At 42.4% G+C, this 18,478-nt stretch overlaps 1 protein-coding gene across 1 annotated transcript in view; it reads left to right on the plus strand.

Moving 5' to 3' along the window:
* elp2 (elongator acetyltransferase complex subunit 2) overlaps nt 1-18,478 on the plus strand; it is a 201,570-nt gene that overhangs the window by 145,914 nt on the left and 37,178 nt on the right. Inside the window, exons 17-18 of the mRNA XM_068010006.1 lie at nt 4,111-4,183; nt 18,023-18,215. Coding sequence (XP_067866107.1) covers nt 4,111-4,183; nt 18,023-18,215 — 266 coding nt within the window. The remainder of the gene's footprint in view (nt 1-4,110; nt 4,184-18,022; nt 18,216-18,478) is intronic.

Raw genomic sequence — 18,478 nt, forward strand, 5'->3', positions numbered from 1 at the left:
TACAGGTCCCACCTGTCACGGAAGATATCCCAATGATCTAGAAATCTGAAACCTTCCCTCCTACACCAGCTGTTTAGCCACGTGTTTAGCTGCACTATCTTCCTATTTCTAGCCTCACTGGCATGTGGCATAGGGAGTAATCCCGAGATTACAACCCTAGAGTTCCTGTTTTTTTAACTTACTACCTAACTCCCTGAACTCCCCCTGCAGGACCTCGTCACTCTTCCTGCCTATGTTAATACCAATGTGTACCACAACTTCTGGCTGTTCACCCTCCCCCTTCAGAATGCCCCCTGCCCATTCAGAGACATCCTTAACCCTGGCACCAGGGAGGCAACATACAATCCTGGAGTCTCTTTCACGTCCACAGAAGCACCTATCTGTGCCCCTGACTATAGAGTCCCCTATAATTATTGTTCTTCTGCGCTTTGTCCCTCCCTGCTGAACAACAGAGCCAGCCGTGGTGCCACTGCTCTGGCTGCTGCTGCTGTTTTCCCCTGATAGGCCGACCCCCCCAACAGTATCCAAAATGGTATACTTGTTAGAGAGGGGGACAGCCCTGGGGAGATTCCTGTACTGACTGCCTGTCCCTTCTAGCGGTCACCCATCTCTCTGCCTGCGCCTTGGGTGTAACGATGTCTCTAAAACTCCTGTCCATGATGCTTTCCGCCATCTGCATGCTCCTAATTGCATCCAATTGCTGCTCCAACCCATCCATGCAGTTTGTGAGGAGATGCAATTGGGTACACTTCCCGCAGATGTAGTTGTCCGGAACGCTGGAAGCATCACGGACCTCCCACATCTCAGCTGAAGCACTTTGCCCCTCTAACTGACATTTCTTGCACTAATTAATAAATTAAATTAAAATAAATACTTATTAAATCCTTACTAAATTGAGTTACAATTAACTGTATGGTCCTTAGTGCTAGATTTCTACTATAAATATTAAATGCTAAATACAGTAATCTCCTCTACTTATTACTTAATTCATTAATTAGGGTTAATTAGTTTATCAATGTTTTATTTTCAAATTCAGTGCAGATTCCCTACCAGCCAAACAAGTCACAGCTTTCCTGTGATGTCACTTTTTCATTTTTTTTTTTCTTTTTTTTTCCACCTGAGTTAAGTTACTTTATATACTTACCACTCCAGAACTCCGCCCTCCGAGTCTTCTCCCTGGAACTAGGGAGAAGGTGCCACATCAAAGGTTATTGCAGAAAATAAAAGCTCATGGTGCACGGGGTAGCATATTGGCATGGATAGAAGATCGGCTAGCTAACAGAAAACAGAGAGTAGGCATAAATGGGTCATTTTCTGGTTGGCAAGATGTAACGAGTGGTGTGCCACAGGGATCTGTGCTGGGGGCTCAACTTTTTAAAATTTATATAAATGACTTAGATGAAGGGACCAAAGGTATGGTTGCTAAATTTGCCGATGACACAAAGATAGGTAGGCAAGTATGGTGTGAAGAGGACATGAGGCTAGAAAGGGATATAGATCGGTTAAGTGAGTGGGCAAAGACCTGGCGAATGGAGTATAATGTGAGAAAGTGTGAAATTGTCCACTTTGGCAGGAAGAATAAAAAAGAAGCATATTATCTAAATGGTGAGAGATTGCAGAGCTCTGGGATGCAGAGGGATCTGGGTGTCCTAGTGCATGAATCGCCAAAGGTTAGTGTGCTGGTACAGCACATAATTAGGAAAGTTAATAGAATGTTCTCGTTTATCGTGAGGGGAATTGAATACACTGATAGGGAGGTTATGCTTCAGATATACCGGGCATTGGTGAGACCACATCTGGAGTACTGTGTACAGTATTGGTCTCCTTATTTAAGGAAGGATGTAAGTGCATTGGAGGCAGTACAGAGAAGGTTTACTAGACTAATATCTGGAATGGGTGGGCTGTCTTATGAGGAAAGATTGGACAGGCTAGGCTTGTTTCCGCTGGAATTTAGAAGAGTAAGAGGTGACTTGATTGAAAAATTTAAGATCCTGAGGGGTCTTGACAGGGTGGATGTGGAAAGGATGTTTCCCCTTGTGTGAGAACCTAGAACTAGGGGTCACTGTTTAAAAATAAGGGGTCGCCCATTTAAGACAGAGATGAGGAGAAATTATTTCTGAGAGGGTCGTGAGTCTTTGGAATTTTCTTCAAAAGGCGGTGGATGCAGAGTCTTTGAATATTTTTAAGGCAGAGGTAGATAGATTCTTAATAAGCAAGGGGGTGGAAGGTTATCAGGGGTAGGTTGAAATGTGGAGTAATCAGTTCAGCCATGAACTTGTTGAATGGCGGAGCAGGCTTGAACGGCCGAGTGGCCTACTCCTGCTCCTAATTCTTATGTTCACATGATGTAAAATGAGATTTTTTTAAACAACCTTTTAAATAAAACAGTATATTTTTTGGAAATTATTTCAGTAATAAAGCTATACCTGACATGAATGGTATTACTGTAAATGCTCCTTTCAGCATCACAACGTAACAGTTAAAATATTTTAATAAAATAACCAGCCAGTGTACAGAGAACTCTTGACAAAACTGCAACATTAATTTTCTTCGGAGCCCTACTGTATTTTCTATTAAGTCTTACTCTGCACTGTTACTTGAGTAATATATTAATTTTCCCCTTTTACCTGTAGCACAAAATCAATCCCTGATTAGTTAACAAAAAAAATCAATTTTTAGTTGGTCACAAGTCTGAATGTTGTAATTTGACCTGATCACATCAAAATATGTGACATAAGAGCCTCAGTCAGCCTGAAAACCTGCTAAGATAGCTGAGCTCATTAGCACCGAAACAAATGAGCTCAGCACTCGATGGAGTAATGGTCCAGTACGTAATTCACCTCTGTATGTTCTAGTCCATCTGGCCCGTACTGTTTTTCATGTGCTCTGCTGGCTTTTGCTGAATTTTAAAGAAAAACAGAAGAGTGCATTTATAGATGCTTAGGTTAGTTTATAACTTGATGGTCCAAGGCTGAGCTTTCCAGAATGTCATGGAATTGTTAAATCTTTTACCAGCGCCATCTATTACTGATAGCTGCAAAATCCCATGTTATGGATGCTGCAGATAGATGTAATGTATTGCAGTAAGTGCAGTGAATACATCAGTTAGACCATTTTCTTGCAGCAGAATGAAACTTGTGTTTCATCTGTATAGTTTATTACACAACATTTAAATAGAAGAAATAGAATTCCAAAATTATTACTGTAATGCTATTACTGAGTATTTTCAGGTGTTTCATGTTGAAGATATTTTAGATTTGTAGTGCTGTCTAGGCTGATGCTATCTGTCAATTGTTTGTTTCTGGTTGTATTCAGTGCTTTTGTCACCATTGTTTTTCTTTCAACTTTTTTTTTGCAAATTACAATTTTTGCAATCTATCATCTGTTTTTTAAAACTGTCTTATAATCTTTCTTTCCTACTTGACTGCTATTGTGTGGATCCACCTGATTACGAAGTTGATGAATTCTTAAAAAAAATTTCACTGAGAAAATTTTTGGCTCTTGCACCTCACCAATAAAATAAAAGGCTTATCTTCATAGCCCTGGGGAAGGAATGAGTTTGGAAGAAAAGAGAGTTTGACAGACTTTCTACTAGTTTTGCTTCCCAGGCCTCCTTGCTAGCAAGTCTCTGTTTGCGTGTGAAGAATAACCAGTTAATTGAGATACTGGGGGGCTGTTGGCACCTTGGGAAACCATGCCCCAAATAGGAAATCAGAATTTTTTTCTCACAGGTGTCTGAACAAAAGCTGTGTTTACAAATTATAGACTACTATGTAAACGTTACATGGTCTATCCTGCAACTAAGTGAAGAGCAAAGCAATTTTGTTGTTTAATTGGCTAGCTTTTCTCCATTTACAATTGTGCATTAATGCAGTAGAATGATCAGGTACAAAAAATGAGGGTGCATTGCATGCCTTTTACTGTGAAACTGTTCAATAACAAGTTGTTACACTTTTTGCATAAGTTTATGTTTTCCTTCCGACGAAGAGAGAGAGAAATGCCAAGTCAGTACCTCTTTTTGAATACTTAACTACAGATGAGCTGTGGTTTTACAGAATGTATTTTCCCTCCTTTTACAAGTGCCTCAATTTTCTTATTTCTTTCCAATAGATACGGGCATGGTTATGAAGTATTCTGTGTTGCCTGTAATAGCTCATCGACTGTGGTGGCTTCCGCGTGTAAGGTATTGTGTGATAATGTTGGGAATATAATAAATACTTATTGTAACAAATTCCACACTGTTAAATGGATAGTTTACTTTTAATACTCAAGTTGATTTTGTTCTGTAATGTCTTTTACAATGGATAGAAATGTTGCTCTGGCTTCATCAATAATTAACAATTAGTGTCAGGAACAATTTTCAATACTATCTATTGCACATTAAAATGGCTGAGTGGATAGCAACTTTCAATTTTAGAATAATTGGAAAATCCTGTGCCAGCATCCTCATGACCTTTCCCTGATAAAACTGTCCATCTTACCGGCATTATCTATTATGCCTGTAGGTGACATTATGAAAGGTCTTTAGAATTGTCACGTGCCATTGGGTTCAACAATATCAATTCCTATGGTATATTGGAGAATTAACTTTGTATGCCTTTTCAGACCCTGACCATTGTGTGGCTCTGCAGCAGTAGCTTTCCTCTAACTGAAATGTATGAGTATGACCCTGAATTGTCTTGTGATTTCCAATGACCAGAGCTTGCTGTAGCAGGGCATGGAACTGTATCTGCCATTTGTTAGCCATACACTTGCACGTTTAGGTTTTAACATTTTTTGCATGACAACTTACTGAAATTGTGAGCTGATAAAGTGAGGGAAACGTCGCCAAGGACCTGAAGGATAGTGAAATTAACAGTGCCAGGGCGGAGAAAGAAGTGTAAATTAAAGTGGGTGAAATCAATGTTAATCAGATACAGAAACAAAAATAGAGAGGGAAAGAAGGATTAGACTAAGAGAGAGAGAAAAACAAGAGACAGAAAGAAAAAGTACTTCTTTAAAAAAAAAAATGACGTGTTTAAAATCTCCAACGACGATGAGTACCTGATGGAATGAGGCACCGATACTAGAGAGATCAATTGGCTGTAATTAACAATTATCACTGCCTTAAACTTGCACTTGAAATGATGACTTAACTTTGTGGCGAGTTTAGTTTATATCTATCATGCAAATAGAGCAATTTCATGGCATTCAATACATTTCAGTGAGTGAAATGCCATTTTTGCAACTTGAACAGCAACGTTTGGGTATTGGCATTTAACCACACATTTTCTCTTTGCCTGAAGCTGCTGTGTCATTTGTGCATAAATAACAGCGAGTGCCATTAGCCTCACTCTTAATTTGACAGCATAATCTGGCCCAATATCTTTTAATCAATTTAATTGCAATTTTAGTCCTAATTACCTAAATACCGTAACTAAAAATCCATTGCCTTTCTGAATTTTGAATGTGTCACCCTTCTGAATACTGGGCCTTGTGTTCGGGTTTATTCACAGGAAGCTTCTCAAAGTGGTTTGCATGAATAAGGTTCATTGCGCCAGGCAGCCACTCCTGTGACGACCTGCCATTTTCAGAGTAGGAGTCCATCCCTTGCCCCACTGCTTCTGTGTTTGCCTGGCTTCTTTGAGAGTTTACCACTCAGTTCACTCCACCAGGGCCTGGTGTTCATTCCATTGCTGCACCTCTTAGTTCTGTCACTCCCGTTGGTCTAGTGCTCCCCCTCAGACCCTGCAACCACCTCCCTGCTCTGTTGGCCTGGTTTGTTTTCTTAAGTTATTGCTAACTGTAACTGAGGGGGCTGAAATTGATTTCTAAAATGTTTCAGACCTCATTTAAACCAGTGCTGGTACGTCCTCTCCCATTTCGTGAGAGATGGTGGAGAGAGCTAAAACAAAGGGGGATGGGGCACTTCCACAGCAAGGGTTTTGGGAGACCTGAAGTGAGGCCGCCCAAAGAGGGGGATGGTGAATAATGGTCTGTCACAGAATGGGTGGAGGAAGCCACATAGAGAATACAGGCATAGGTATATGTTTGTATAATGTGCCTAAAGTATTAAGCAAAATATATTTTTTTTATGTTACTGTTTTTTGTCATTTTTCTTTATTCGTTCATGGGATGTGGGGCATCGTTGGCAAGGCCAGCATTTATTGACCATCCCTATTTGCCCTTGAGAAGGTGGTGGTGGTGAGCTGCCTGCTTGAACTGCTGCAGTCCTTGGAGTGTCGGTACACCCACAGTGTTGTTTGGAAGGGAGTTCCAGGATTTTGACCCACTGACAGTGAGGGAACAGTGATATAGTTCTAAATCAGGATGTTGTGTGGCTTGGAGGGGATTTGCAGGTGGTGGTGTTTCCATGCATCTGTTTCCCTTGTCCTTCTACCTGGTGGAGGTCAGGGGTTTGGAAGGTGCTGTCCAAAGAGCCTAGGTGCGTTGCTGCAGTGCATCTTGGAGATGGTACACACTGCTGCCACTATGTGTCAGTGAAGGGAGTGCATGTTGAATGTGGTGGATGGGGTGCCAGTCAAGTGGGCTGCTTTGTCTTGGATGGTGTCGAGCTTCTTGAGTGTTGTTGGAGCTGCACCCATCCAGGCAAGTGGAGAATATTGTCACATTCCTGACTTGTAGATGGTGGACAGGCATTGGAGATTCAGGAGGTGAGTTACTCACCGCAGAATTCCCAGCCTTTGACCTGCTCTTCTAGCCACAGCATTTATGTGCTGGTGCAGCTCAGTATTTGGTCAATGTTAACCCCCCAGGATGTTGATAGGAAATTCAGTGATGGTAATGCCATGAAGTATCAAGGGGAAATTGTTAGATTCTCTCTTGTTTGATATGTTCATTGCCTGGCACTTGTGTGGCGTGAATGTTACTTGCCACTTATCAGCCCAAGCCTGGATGTTGTCCAGGTCTTGCTGCTTCAGTATCTGAGGAGTCACGAATGGTACTGAACATTGTGCAATCATCAACGAACATCCCCACTTCTGACCTTATGATGGAGGGAAGATGGTTGATGCAGTAGCTGAAGATGATTGGGCGTAGGACACTACCCTGAGGAACTCCTGCAGTGATTTCCTGGAGCTCAGATGATTGACCTCCAACAACCACAACCATCTTCCTTTGTGCTGGGTATGACTTCAACCAGTGGAGAGTTTTCCCCCGATTCTCATTGACTCCAGTTTTACTAGGGCTCCTTGATGCCATACTCAGTCAAATGCTGCCTTGATGTCAAAGGCAGTCAGTCTCACCTCGCCTCTGGACTACAGCTCTTGTCCATGTTTGGACCAAGGTTGTTATGAGGTTTGGAGCTGAGTGGCCTTCATGGAATCAAAACTGTGTGTCAGTGAACAGGTTATTGCTGAGCAAGTGCCATTTGATAGCACTGTCTACGACACCTTCCATCACTTTGCTGATGATTTGAGTGTAGACTAATAGGGTGGTAATTGGCTGGGTTGGATTTGTCCTGCTTTTTGTGGACAGGACATACCTTTGCAATTTTCCACATTGCCAGGTAGATACTAGTGTTGTAGCTATACTGGAACAGCTTGGCTAGGGGTGCAGCCAGTTCTGGAGGACAAACATAGAAAATAGGAGCAGGAGTAGGCCTTTCGAGCCTGCTCCGCCATTCATTATGATCATGGCTGATCATCCAACTCAGTAACCTGTTCCCGCTTTCGCCCCATACCCTTTGATCCCTTTAGACCCAAGAGCTATATCTAACTCCTTCTTGAAAACATACAATGTTTTGGCCTCAACTGCTTTCTATGGTAGCGAATTCCACAGGTTCACCACTCTCTGGGTGAAGAAATTTCTCCTCATCTCAGTCCTGAAAGGTTTACCCCGTATCCTTAGACTATGACCCCTGGTTCTGGACTCCCCCACCATCGGGATCATCCTTCCTGCATCTACCCTGTCAAGTCCTGTTAGAATTTTATAGGTCTCTATGACTTCCCCCTCACTCTTCTGAACTCCAGCGAATATAATCCTAACCGACCTCAACCTCTCCTCATATGTCAGTCCCGCCATCCCAGGAATCAGTCTGGTAAACCTTCGCTGCACTCCCTCTATAGCAAGAACATCCTTCCTCAGATAAGGAGACCAAAACTGCGCACAATATTCCAGATGTGGCCTCACCAAGGGCCTGTATAATTGCAGCCAGCCATCTCTGCTCCTGTACTCGAATCCTCTCGCTATGAAGGCCAACATACCATTTGCCGCCTTTCCCGCCTGTTGCACGTGCATGCTTACCTTCAGCGACTGGTGTACAAGAACACCCAGGTTTCGCTGCATATTCCCCTCTATCAGTTTATAGCCGTTCAGATAATCTTACTTCTTGTTTTTGCTACCAAAATGGATAACCTCACATTTATCCACATTATACTGCATCTGCCATGCATTAGTACACTCACTCAACTTGTCCAAATCACCCTGAAGCCTCTCTGCATCCTCCTCACAACTCACCCTCCCACCCAGTTTTGTGACTTCTGCAAATTTGGAGATATTACATTTAGTTCCCTCATCTAAATCATTAATATATATTGTGAATTGCTGGGGTCCTCGCACCGATCCCTGTGGTACCCCACTAGTTACTGCTTGCCATTCGGAAAAAGACCCATTTATCCCTACTCTTTGTTTCCTGTCTGCCAACCAATTTTCTATCCATCACAATACACTGCCCCCAATCCCATGCGCTTTAATTTTACACGCTAATCTCTTATGTGGGACTTTGTCAAAAGCCTTCTGAAAGTCCAAATAAACCACATCCACTGGCTCCCCCTCATCAACTCTACTAGTTGCATCCTCGAAGAATTCTAGCAGATTTGCCAGACATGATTTCCCTTTTGTAAATCCATGCTGACTCTGCCCGATTTTTCCACTGTTCTCTAAGTCTTCAGTGCTATTGCAGGAATGCTGTGTGGACCCATAGCCTTTTCAGTATCCAGTGCCTTCGACCATTTCTTGATATCACGTGGAGTGAATCGGATTGGCTGAAGACTGGCATCTTTTATGCTGGGGACCTCAGGAGGAGGCTGAGATGGATCATTCACTCAGCACTTCTGGCTGAAGATGGATGCAATTGCTTCAGCCTTGTCTTTGGCACTGATGTGCTGGGCCCCCCTATCATTAAGGATGGGGATATTTGTGGAACCTCCATCTCCTGTTAGTTGTTCAATTATCCACCACCATTCACAACTGGATGTGGCAGGACTGCAGAACTTTGATCTGATCTGTTGGTTGTGGGATCGCTTAGCTGTGTCTATCGCATGCTGCTTCCACTGTTTGGAACGCACTTAGTCCTGTGTTGTAGCTTCACCAGGCTGACACCTAATTTTTCGGTATGCTTGGTGCTGCTCCTGGCATGCCCTCTTCATTGAACCAGGGTTGGTCCCCCCGGATTGATAGTAATGGTAGAATGGGGGCTATGCTGGGCCACGAGGTTACAGATTGTGGTTGATGACCAGTTTTGAGTTTCTAGATCTGTTTGAACCCAATCCCATTTAGCATGTGTGTAGTGCCACACAACACGATGGTGGGTACCCTCAGTGTGAAATTAGGACTTCGTCTCCACAAGGACTGTGAAATGAAAAAATGAAGAGTAAAAACTTCAGCATAATTACAATCTCGACAGATTGCTAACATAGAATGGTGTACGGAATGCAAAAATTAGAACTTTGGCTATCACCTCATGCTTTTGAATAGTTTGGGCCCAGATTCTAGTTCAGACTAGTTACCCTCCCATCCTGTAACCTCTACAATAGCCACCATAGTTAAACAAGTCATGAGAAAATCTATTAAAGAGATACCAAGTCTGCCATTAAGATGATACTGAGAATTCCAAAAAGATTACAACACATCAATGAAGTATAACAAAGTAGTTTTTTGGAACAGTTGATGAGTACCTCCCAATCTAATGGGGAAGGTAATGTAAGATCTAGCTGTTGTTACTCCTACCAATACTGTTATCGACAGATGCATCTGCGACAGGTCGACTGGTGAGGATGTGGTCAAGTAGGTTTTTCCCTCTTCTTCGTTCCCTCACCACCTGCCGCTATGTCCTTTAGGACTCAGCCAGCTCGGTCAGTAGTGATGCTACCGAGCCACTCTTTGTGATGGACATTGAAGTCCCCCACCCAGAGTACATTCTGTGCCCTTGCTACCCTCAGTGCTTCCTCCAATTGGTGTTCAACATGGAGGAGTACTGGTTCATCAGCTGACGGGGTGGGGGGGGGTGCGGTGGGGGTTGCGGTAGGTGGTAATCAGCAGGAGGTTTCCTTGCCCATGTTTGACTTGATGCCATGAGACTTCATGGGGTCTGGAGGCAATGTTGAGGACCCAGTGGAACAGTACATACCCGGGGATGGTGATGGTAAGGACATTGTCTGTAAGGTATGATTCCGAGAGTATGACTATGTCTTGGCTAGTCTGTGGGACATCTACAGTGAAGTGAAACAGATAGGTTTTCACAACAATCGACAATGGTTTTATGGTCACCATTAGACTAGTTTTTAATTCTAGATTTTTTTTTATTACTTGAATTCAAATTTCACCATCTGCTGTGATGGGATTCGAATCCTTGTCCCAGCGCATTAGCCTAGCTATCTGGTTACTCATTCAGTGACAATACCACCATGCTACCACCTCCCCTAAATGCTGTTGGTTATCTGTTTATTTCAGTTTACATATCATGAAACCTCTTGACACCCCTGCCCACTTCTAAATGTTTTTCTTTCTACTTTTCCCTCAAAATTCTCTTAATTGTAACATCTCTTGTCCTTGCGCTCTCATGCTAGTTACCTCTTCAGCTCACCACCACTGATTTGTCACAAATACTTAATCTTCTATCTTACACTTTTCAACACTTGCTATTTACCAGCCAGCATCACTTTTGCACTTACCATATACCAACCTCTACACAACCTGACTGTTTCTTCCCCTTCCCTTTTCTAATGTTTCATACCTCCCAACACTGAACAATGACTTTCTCTGACTGTCACTTCACAAATTTAACACTTTTCTTTCAATCAATGAAGAAACTGATGTATAATTTAAAATTAATAAAATATTTCAGTGGTAAAATTCATGTATCAGATACTTGCATTCCAATTTTGCTTAATACTATATTCACATTATACAAAAATATTTTTACATACTATATATAGGACTGGATTTTGCAGTTGTTTTCCAAGATGCCCCTTTCCCTGCAGGAGCTGTGAGAATGGCATTGAAACACATAGATCATATGAAGTTGCTGTACTTAGGTATACGTTAAGCCTGGCAGAAAAAGTTGGTGTTTGTCTCTTCCAGTGAAAATAGTTTTTTCAATGGTGTGATAAGTTTTATTTACTGCCTAACAACCTCCCTGGCATTGAAAATTAACTTTTACAAGTGCGGAGTCTCATTTCCTTCAGATTTAATTTATGTTGGAGATTTGGCACTGAATTCTGTCACTTCCTGGTTCAGTCTCTGCGTGACTCTTTAATCTGTTTGGATAAGAAGATGCACAGTTCATTGCCCTGTTCACACAGGTCCTAAATTCCCTGCAGCTTTCTCATCACAAGAAGTTCCAGTGCAAAAGCCAATAGAAAGTCTGTGGACAAGTATAAGTGTAATGAACAACTGGCACTGTTGCTTCACCACCGACCACAAAATCTGGCTCTGTATAGAAAATGCATATTGATGTATTACTTTCTATAAAAGGCAAGGCTGAAGAGTTTGCAACCATCTGCAGCCAAAGGTATCAAGTGGATAGTTCAACTCTTGAGATCCCCACCATCACAGATTCCAGTCTTCAGCCCATATCAGTGATATCAAGAAAAAGCTGAACACATGGGATACAGCAAAGGCATTGAGCCCCAACAACATCCTGGCTGTAGTGCTGAAGACCTGTGCTCAAGAACTAGCCACGCCCCTAGCCAAGCTGTTCCAGTTCAGCTACAACACTAGCATCAACCCGACCATGTGGAAAATTGCCCAGATATGTCCTGTCCACAAAAGGCAGGACAAATCCAATCTGACCCATTTAGCCTACTATCAATCAGCAGCAAAATGATGGAAGGTGTCATCGACGGTGCTATCGAGCAGCAGTTACTCACCAAAAACCTGCCCACTGATGCTCAGTTTGCATTCTGTCAGGATCATTTTGTCCAAACATATTCGAAAGATCTGAATTTGGAGGTAAAGTCAAGGCAGCATTCAACCAGGTTTGACACCAAGGCCCCTTGGTAAAACTTAAAATAGTGGGGATTTCTGGGAAATCTCTCTGCTGCTGAAGTCAAAGCTAGGGAAGAGGTAGATGGTTAGAGTTGTTGGATGCCAATCATCTCAGCCACAAGGCAGTGTCCTAGGCCCAACTATTTTCAGCTGCTTCATCAATGACCTTCCCTTCATCGCAAGGTCAGAAATGGGTATGTTCACTGATTGTTGCACAGTGTTCAGCCCCATTCACAATTCAACAGGCTTGGATGGATAAATGGCAAGTAACATTCATGCCATTGCAAGTGTTGGGCAATGACCATCTCCAGCAAAAGAAAATCTAAACACCTCCCCTTTAACATGAGGTGAGAGTACCATTGTCAAGACCTCCACGGAGTCACCATTTACCAGATACTCAACGAGACCAGGCACATAAATGCTGTGGCTCATAAATCAGGTCAGAGGCTGGTTATTCTGCAGCGAGTGGCTCATCTCCTCAAAGCCTCTCCACCGCAAGACACAAGTTAGAAGTGTGATGGAATGTTCTGCACTTGCCTGGGTGGGTGGAGCTACAATAGCAGGCAAAAAGCTTGACACTGTCCAGAACGAAGCAGACCATCCACCATTTTAAACATCCACTCCTTCCACCATGGCTACAGTGTTTAATATCCACAAAATGCATCACAGCTACTCATGAAGTCTTCTATGACAGCACCTCCCAAACCCGTAATCGCCACCATCTAGAAAGCCAAGGGCAGCAGGCAGATGGCAATGCCATCACTTCTAAATTCCCCTCTTAAGTCACACAGTGTCCTGACTTGGACATATATCACCATTACTGCACCTGGAACTCCTTAATCCTGGAGCATTGTCTCGCATCACAAGGTTTTAGTGTATTCAACAGTCTGAGCTATTCTGGCTTTTTAAGACCCAAAACTACTGGATTGGCACAAAAGTTATAGTATAGATTCAGCCAAACTCTCATACTCTTGACACTGAAACACTGACTGTGGTAAAGCTATATATTTATACACTGCAGAAATTTAATTTTTGTTTTACATTTGTGTTGCCCATTATCCTGTTTCTCCATCTAAGCTTGCCTACATAACAAATTCATTGCATGTAAAGTGCTTTGAAACATCAATTGATAGAAGATGCTGTATAAATGCAAGTCTTACTTTTCTTACCCATCTCTCCGCCTTACTATTTTAGCTCACATTTATTTCTAGCCATTCTCGAATTTTGACATTTGAACTGATGTCCAGTGATTGAAAACCAATTTAGTTTGTCAGCACAATTTGATTCCAGAAGCACACTCTGTTGTTACCGCATAATTGTGCACTGGTTTGTGCAATGCTGGTTACAATCAGAGACCACAGAACAAGTTGCTGAAGCTTTTGTTTGGTGTTTTTAATTTTACTTCACAGTAAAGTATGCTTAAGATTGATCTTGGCCAGGCTTGTAAAAAGCAGAAAGGACAGTAAAGAAATATTTTCATAGGTTACTTCTAAATGTTGGGGGAAAAGAATTGAAAAGACTCAGTGGTAGCATTGTCAGCTCTAAACAAGAAGGTCATGTCACACCTCACTCCGGAGCCTTGAGCACATAATCCAGGCTGACGTTCCAGTGCAGTATTGAGGAAGTTCTGCACTGTTGGAGATTCCATCTTTTGAATGAGATGTTAAACTGAGGCCACATCTGCCCTCGCAGGTGGATGTAAAATATCCCATGGCACTATTTGAAGAAGAGCAATGTCACTTTTTGGTGTCCTGACATATTTATCCCTCAACCAACATCACTGAAGTAAATTATCTGGTCATTTATCTCATTGATGTTTGTGGTCCCATGCTGCTCACAAATTGGTTGTGCGGTCTCCCTACATTATAGCATTGACTGCACTTCCAAAATACATCCTTAACTGTAATGCTTGTAAAAGAGGCGGCACAGTGGCGCAGTGGGTAGCACTGCAGCCTCACAGCTCCAGCGACCCGGGTTCAATTCTGGGTACTGCCTGTGTGGAGTTTGCAAGTTCTCCCTGTGTCTGCGTGGGTTTCCTCCGGGTGCTCCGGTTTCCTCCCACATGCCAAAGACTTGCTGGTTGACCGGTTAATTGACATTATAAATTGCCCCTAGTATAGGTAGGTGGTAGGGAAATATATAGGGACAGGTGGGGATGTGGTAGGAATGTGGAATTTAGTGTAGGATTAGTATAAATGGGTGGTTGATGGTCGGCACAGACTCGGTGGGTCGAAGGGCCTGTTTCAGTGCTGTATCTCTTTTTAAAAAAAAAAGGCACTATGTAAATGCAAGATAGTCCTTTTTTTTCCTTTCCCTTGGTGATCTCAGCTGGGAGGAGTGCTGTGACACTGAAGTCTTTCCTTATTAATGATTCATTGACCTGTCACTAAAGTCAACTCCTTTTCCTCCCCCTTCCGCTGTGCATGTCTGTTTAAAGAAAAGATCTCATGCTGTCCTTAAAATGAATGGGGCCATCCTGGCTAACAGCCCCGGGATGAGACAACTGGCTTTCATTTCATACAGTTTGAAATAGACACTGAGTTGTGGCCTTCCACACGCTGGCCTGCTTCTCTTTAATACATATTCTTCAATGCCTGCAGCCTTTGTTTTTTTTTGTTAAAAATGTGCAAATTCACTTTGTTTTAAAGCACAAATTTACATGTAACTCAATCCCAAAATCCTTTTCATGAAGAAAAAGAACAAAAATCCCAAAACATGACTGGAGCATTACAAGACCCATATTCATTTAGGGATGAAAAATCAAAGTTGCAAGACAGGGATATTATACTGCAATTAAATTTGACTTTTCTGTTCAAAGTGATAATACTGATTTTAAATAAGCATTTTTTATTGAGACTTTTTTGCAATCTGCTGCTAGCTCCATTCACTTAAGAAAAGATTGTACTTTATTCAATTGCAATCTCCATTTGGAGCAGGGTGTTGCAACCTTTTTGCTTCTGAGGCACCCCTCCTGTGTTATAAAAATTCCACAGACCCCTTGTAACGCAAGTTATTTTTTCTGTGTAAAAAATTAGTTATACAATAAAACATGGATTTATCATTTGTTTTACTTAATGTGACTCGAAGATTGATTGCATAATGTACAGTGCAGTATTGAGAGAGGTTGGAACTAGAGGTAACTGAATGCCAGCTTTTGTTTGCTGCCAAAAACATTCCTTAATATGTACCATTGGATGCACTGTTACACAATTAAGAGATGTTCCTCTTTACAAATAGTCAGTTTGGTGGATTTCAATGCACTGCTGTTTTAGGGCTTGATTAATATAAGGTAAGTAGGCAATTCAGGAAGCAAATAAAAACAGAAAGTGCTGGAAATACTCAGCAGGTGTGGCAGCATCTGTGGAGAGAAGCAGAGTTAACATTTCGTCAGAACAGAATCCAGCACTTTGTGTTTTTATTTCAGATTTCCAGCATCTGCTTTTTTGCTTTTAATTTTGCTTTTAATTCGGGAAGCAATCTTGAGGTAATGCATCAACAAGTTCTTTGGTTAGTGTGAAAGAATTATACAATAATTGCCATATTGAGTTATATTTCTTGAATGAACTAATCTACCTCTAATATTCGCAGTCCTTCAGTCTCCTTATTCATAGATTATTTTAAACCCAATCATATATTAACCCCAGTCACTTGAATCAATAAGTGGAAATTGGAGGCAATTTTATATTTCCACTACTTTCAGTTTAGAGGCAAATTAACACAAGTTCTAACCTGAACCAGGCCATAAACCCTAACATTACAGACACCCACCATAGTGATTGAATAGAAAGAAGCTTTCATCGGGTGACTCTATTGTTACTGCTGATGATTTATTATTCATTGACTGCTGCTCCATACTGAATGAATTGAGGCAGTCACTATCTTTCTGAAGCTACTGGTGATAACCTCAATGTGCTTCCTGTTGGCCCAGTCGTGATGCATCTCTCTCTGCACTGAATGGCCCTGCTTGCCATATCTGAAGCACAACGATATCCCCCAATCCGACTCCACCTGTAATTGCTGCGCTTTTTGCCTTTGCATCACCTGTCCAAAGTATCAAACAACCTGATTGGCCACATCTAAGTACGGGCTAGGTAAAGATTATTGGCCAGGAGAGTGGTAGATTGAGATGACAAATGAAATGAGAGTTTCTGATGGTTATTTTTGATGGTAATGGAAGGTGTCGTTGACAATGCTATCAAGTGGCAGATATTCACTAATATCCTGCTCACCGATGGTCAGCTTCGGTTCCGCCAGGCCCACTTAGCTCCAGTCCTCATTACAGCCTTAGTCCAAACATGAACAAAAGAGCTGAATTGTAGAGGTGTGGTGAGAGTGACTGTCCTTGACATCAGGGCAGCACTTATCTGATTTTGGTATCAAAGCGCTCTAGAAAAGATGACGTAAGTGGGAATTGGAGAGGTGGGAGGGGGTGGTGCCGAACTCTCCACTGGCTGGTGTCATAACTAGCACAAAGGAAGATGGTTGTGGTAGTTGGAGACCAATCATCTCAGCTGCAGGATATCGCTGTAAGAGTTCCTTGTGGTAGTGTCCAAGGCCCAACCATCTTCAGCTGCTTCATCAATGGCCTTCCTTCAATCATGAGCTCAGAATGGGCTTGCTCACTGCTGATTGCATGTTCAGTTCCATTTGCAGCCCCTCAGATAACTAAGCTGTCCATCCCTGCATGCAGCAAGACCTGGACGACATTCAGGCTTGTGCTGATAAATGGCAGGTAACATTCATGCCATACATGCCAGGCACTGACCATCTCCAATGAGAGAGAATCTAAGCACCTCCCCTTGGCATTCAATGCCATTGTCATCTCTGAATCCTGGAGGTGACTATCTGAACTGGACCAGCCATATAAATACTGTGACTGCAAGAGCAGGTCAGAGGCTGGGAATTCTGTGATGAGTAACTTCCTGACTCACTAAAGCCTTTCCACCATCTACAAGGCGAAGGTCAGGAGTGTGAAGAAATACTGTTGAATTATCTGGATGAGTGCAGTTCCAACAACGCTTAAGAAATGTGACATAATCAGGACAAAGCAGCCCGTTTGGCCCACCCACCACCTTAAACATTCCCTCCCTGCACCACCAGTGCATTGTGTCTGCAGTATGTACCATCTACAAGATGCACTGCAGCAACTCTCCAAGGCTTCTTCGACAGCACCTTCCAAACCAGTGATCTGTACCACCTAGAAAAACAAGGGCAGCAGGAGTATGGGAACACCACCACCTGCAAGTTCCCCTACAATGCACACACCATCCTGACTTGGAACTATATCGCCGTTGTCATGATAGCTGATTGTGTGGGCTTGAGTATTAGTGACTATGTGGTACTTGGAAGAGAAACTGAAAGGAACTGTTTGTACAATGGGGAGCCACCTGATCTGGTGGGTTGTTGTAAGGTCAGATAGCACATGTAGCAGCAGTAAGAAAGATCCTCCAGTAAAAGCTTGTTAAATCTTGGCTAAAGTTAAATCTATGATTTCAAGTGTGATTTTTTAAGCCTGATATGTGATAGCCATTCCTTCTCTGTCGCTGGGTCAAAAACCTTTAACTCCCCTCGCCCTGACAGCACTGTGGCTGTAGCTCCACTACTTGGACTGCAGCGGTTCAAGAAGGTGGCTCATCACCTGGCCTTCCCAGCAATGCCCACATAGTGTGATAAAAGAAAAACAAGAACCACCCCTTAAAACCTTCGAGAGATCCAAGGACCCCTGATTGAGAATGCCTGATATCGAGTAGAGCCGAGACCATAGGACAGATTCTACAGTCTTTCATGATTTTTCTGCATGACTTTTTTTATATAGGCTGCCAAAGTGGAGCATGCAGCAATTATTTTGTGGAGTACCTCCAAATGGAAGCAACTGCTCATCCTGCCATTCCACAGCCTGACCGTCACTCAGTTGGCATTTTCACCAGATGACCGATTCTTGTTGGCAGTTTCGCGAGACCGAACCTGGTCTCTCTGGAAACAACATGAAATGACCGAATCTGATTCAGGTAAGAATGCAATATAATTTGGAGGAGTTATATGCTACACTAAACCTTTAGTAATTTGATATACAGATTCTACTTATATAGTTTTTAAGTAAATTGAGCTGTCATACTTAAGCTTCCAACAAACACTCAATTTGGAATAAAGGATTCCACACTCTTCTGCTATTATGTAATTCACTGAATGCAGCACCACAAAGTCTTCTCCACAGTGATTTACCATTTTTAGTTGGATTTATGATTTCTAAAGTTGTTGGAACGATGTTAAA

This window comes from Heterodontus francisci, chromosome 2 (genome assembly GCF_036365525.1).
Source record: "Heterodontus francisci isolate sHetFra1 chromosome 2, sHetFra1.hap1, whole genome shotgun sequence".
Taxonomy (NCBI): Eukaryota; Metazoa; Chordata; class Chondrichthyes; order Heterodontiformes; family Heterodontidae; genus Heterodontus; species Heterodontus francisci.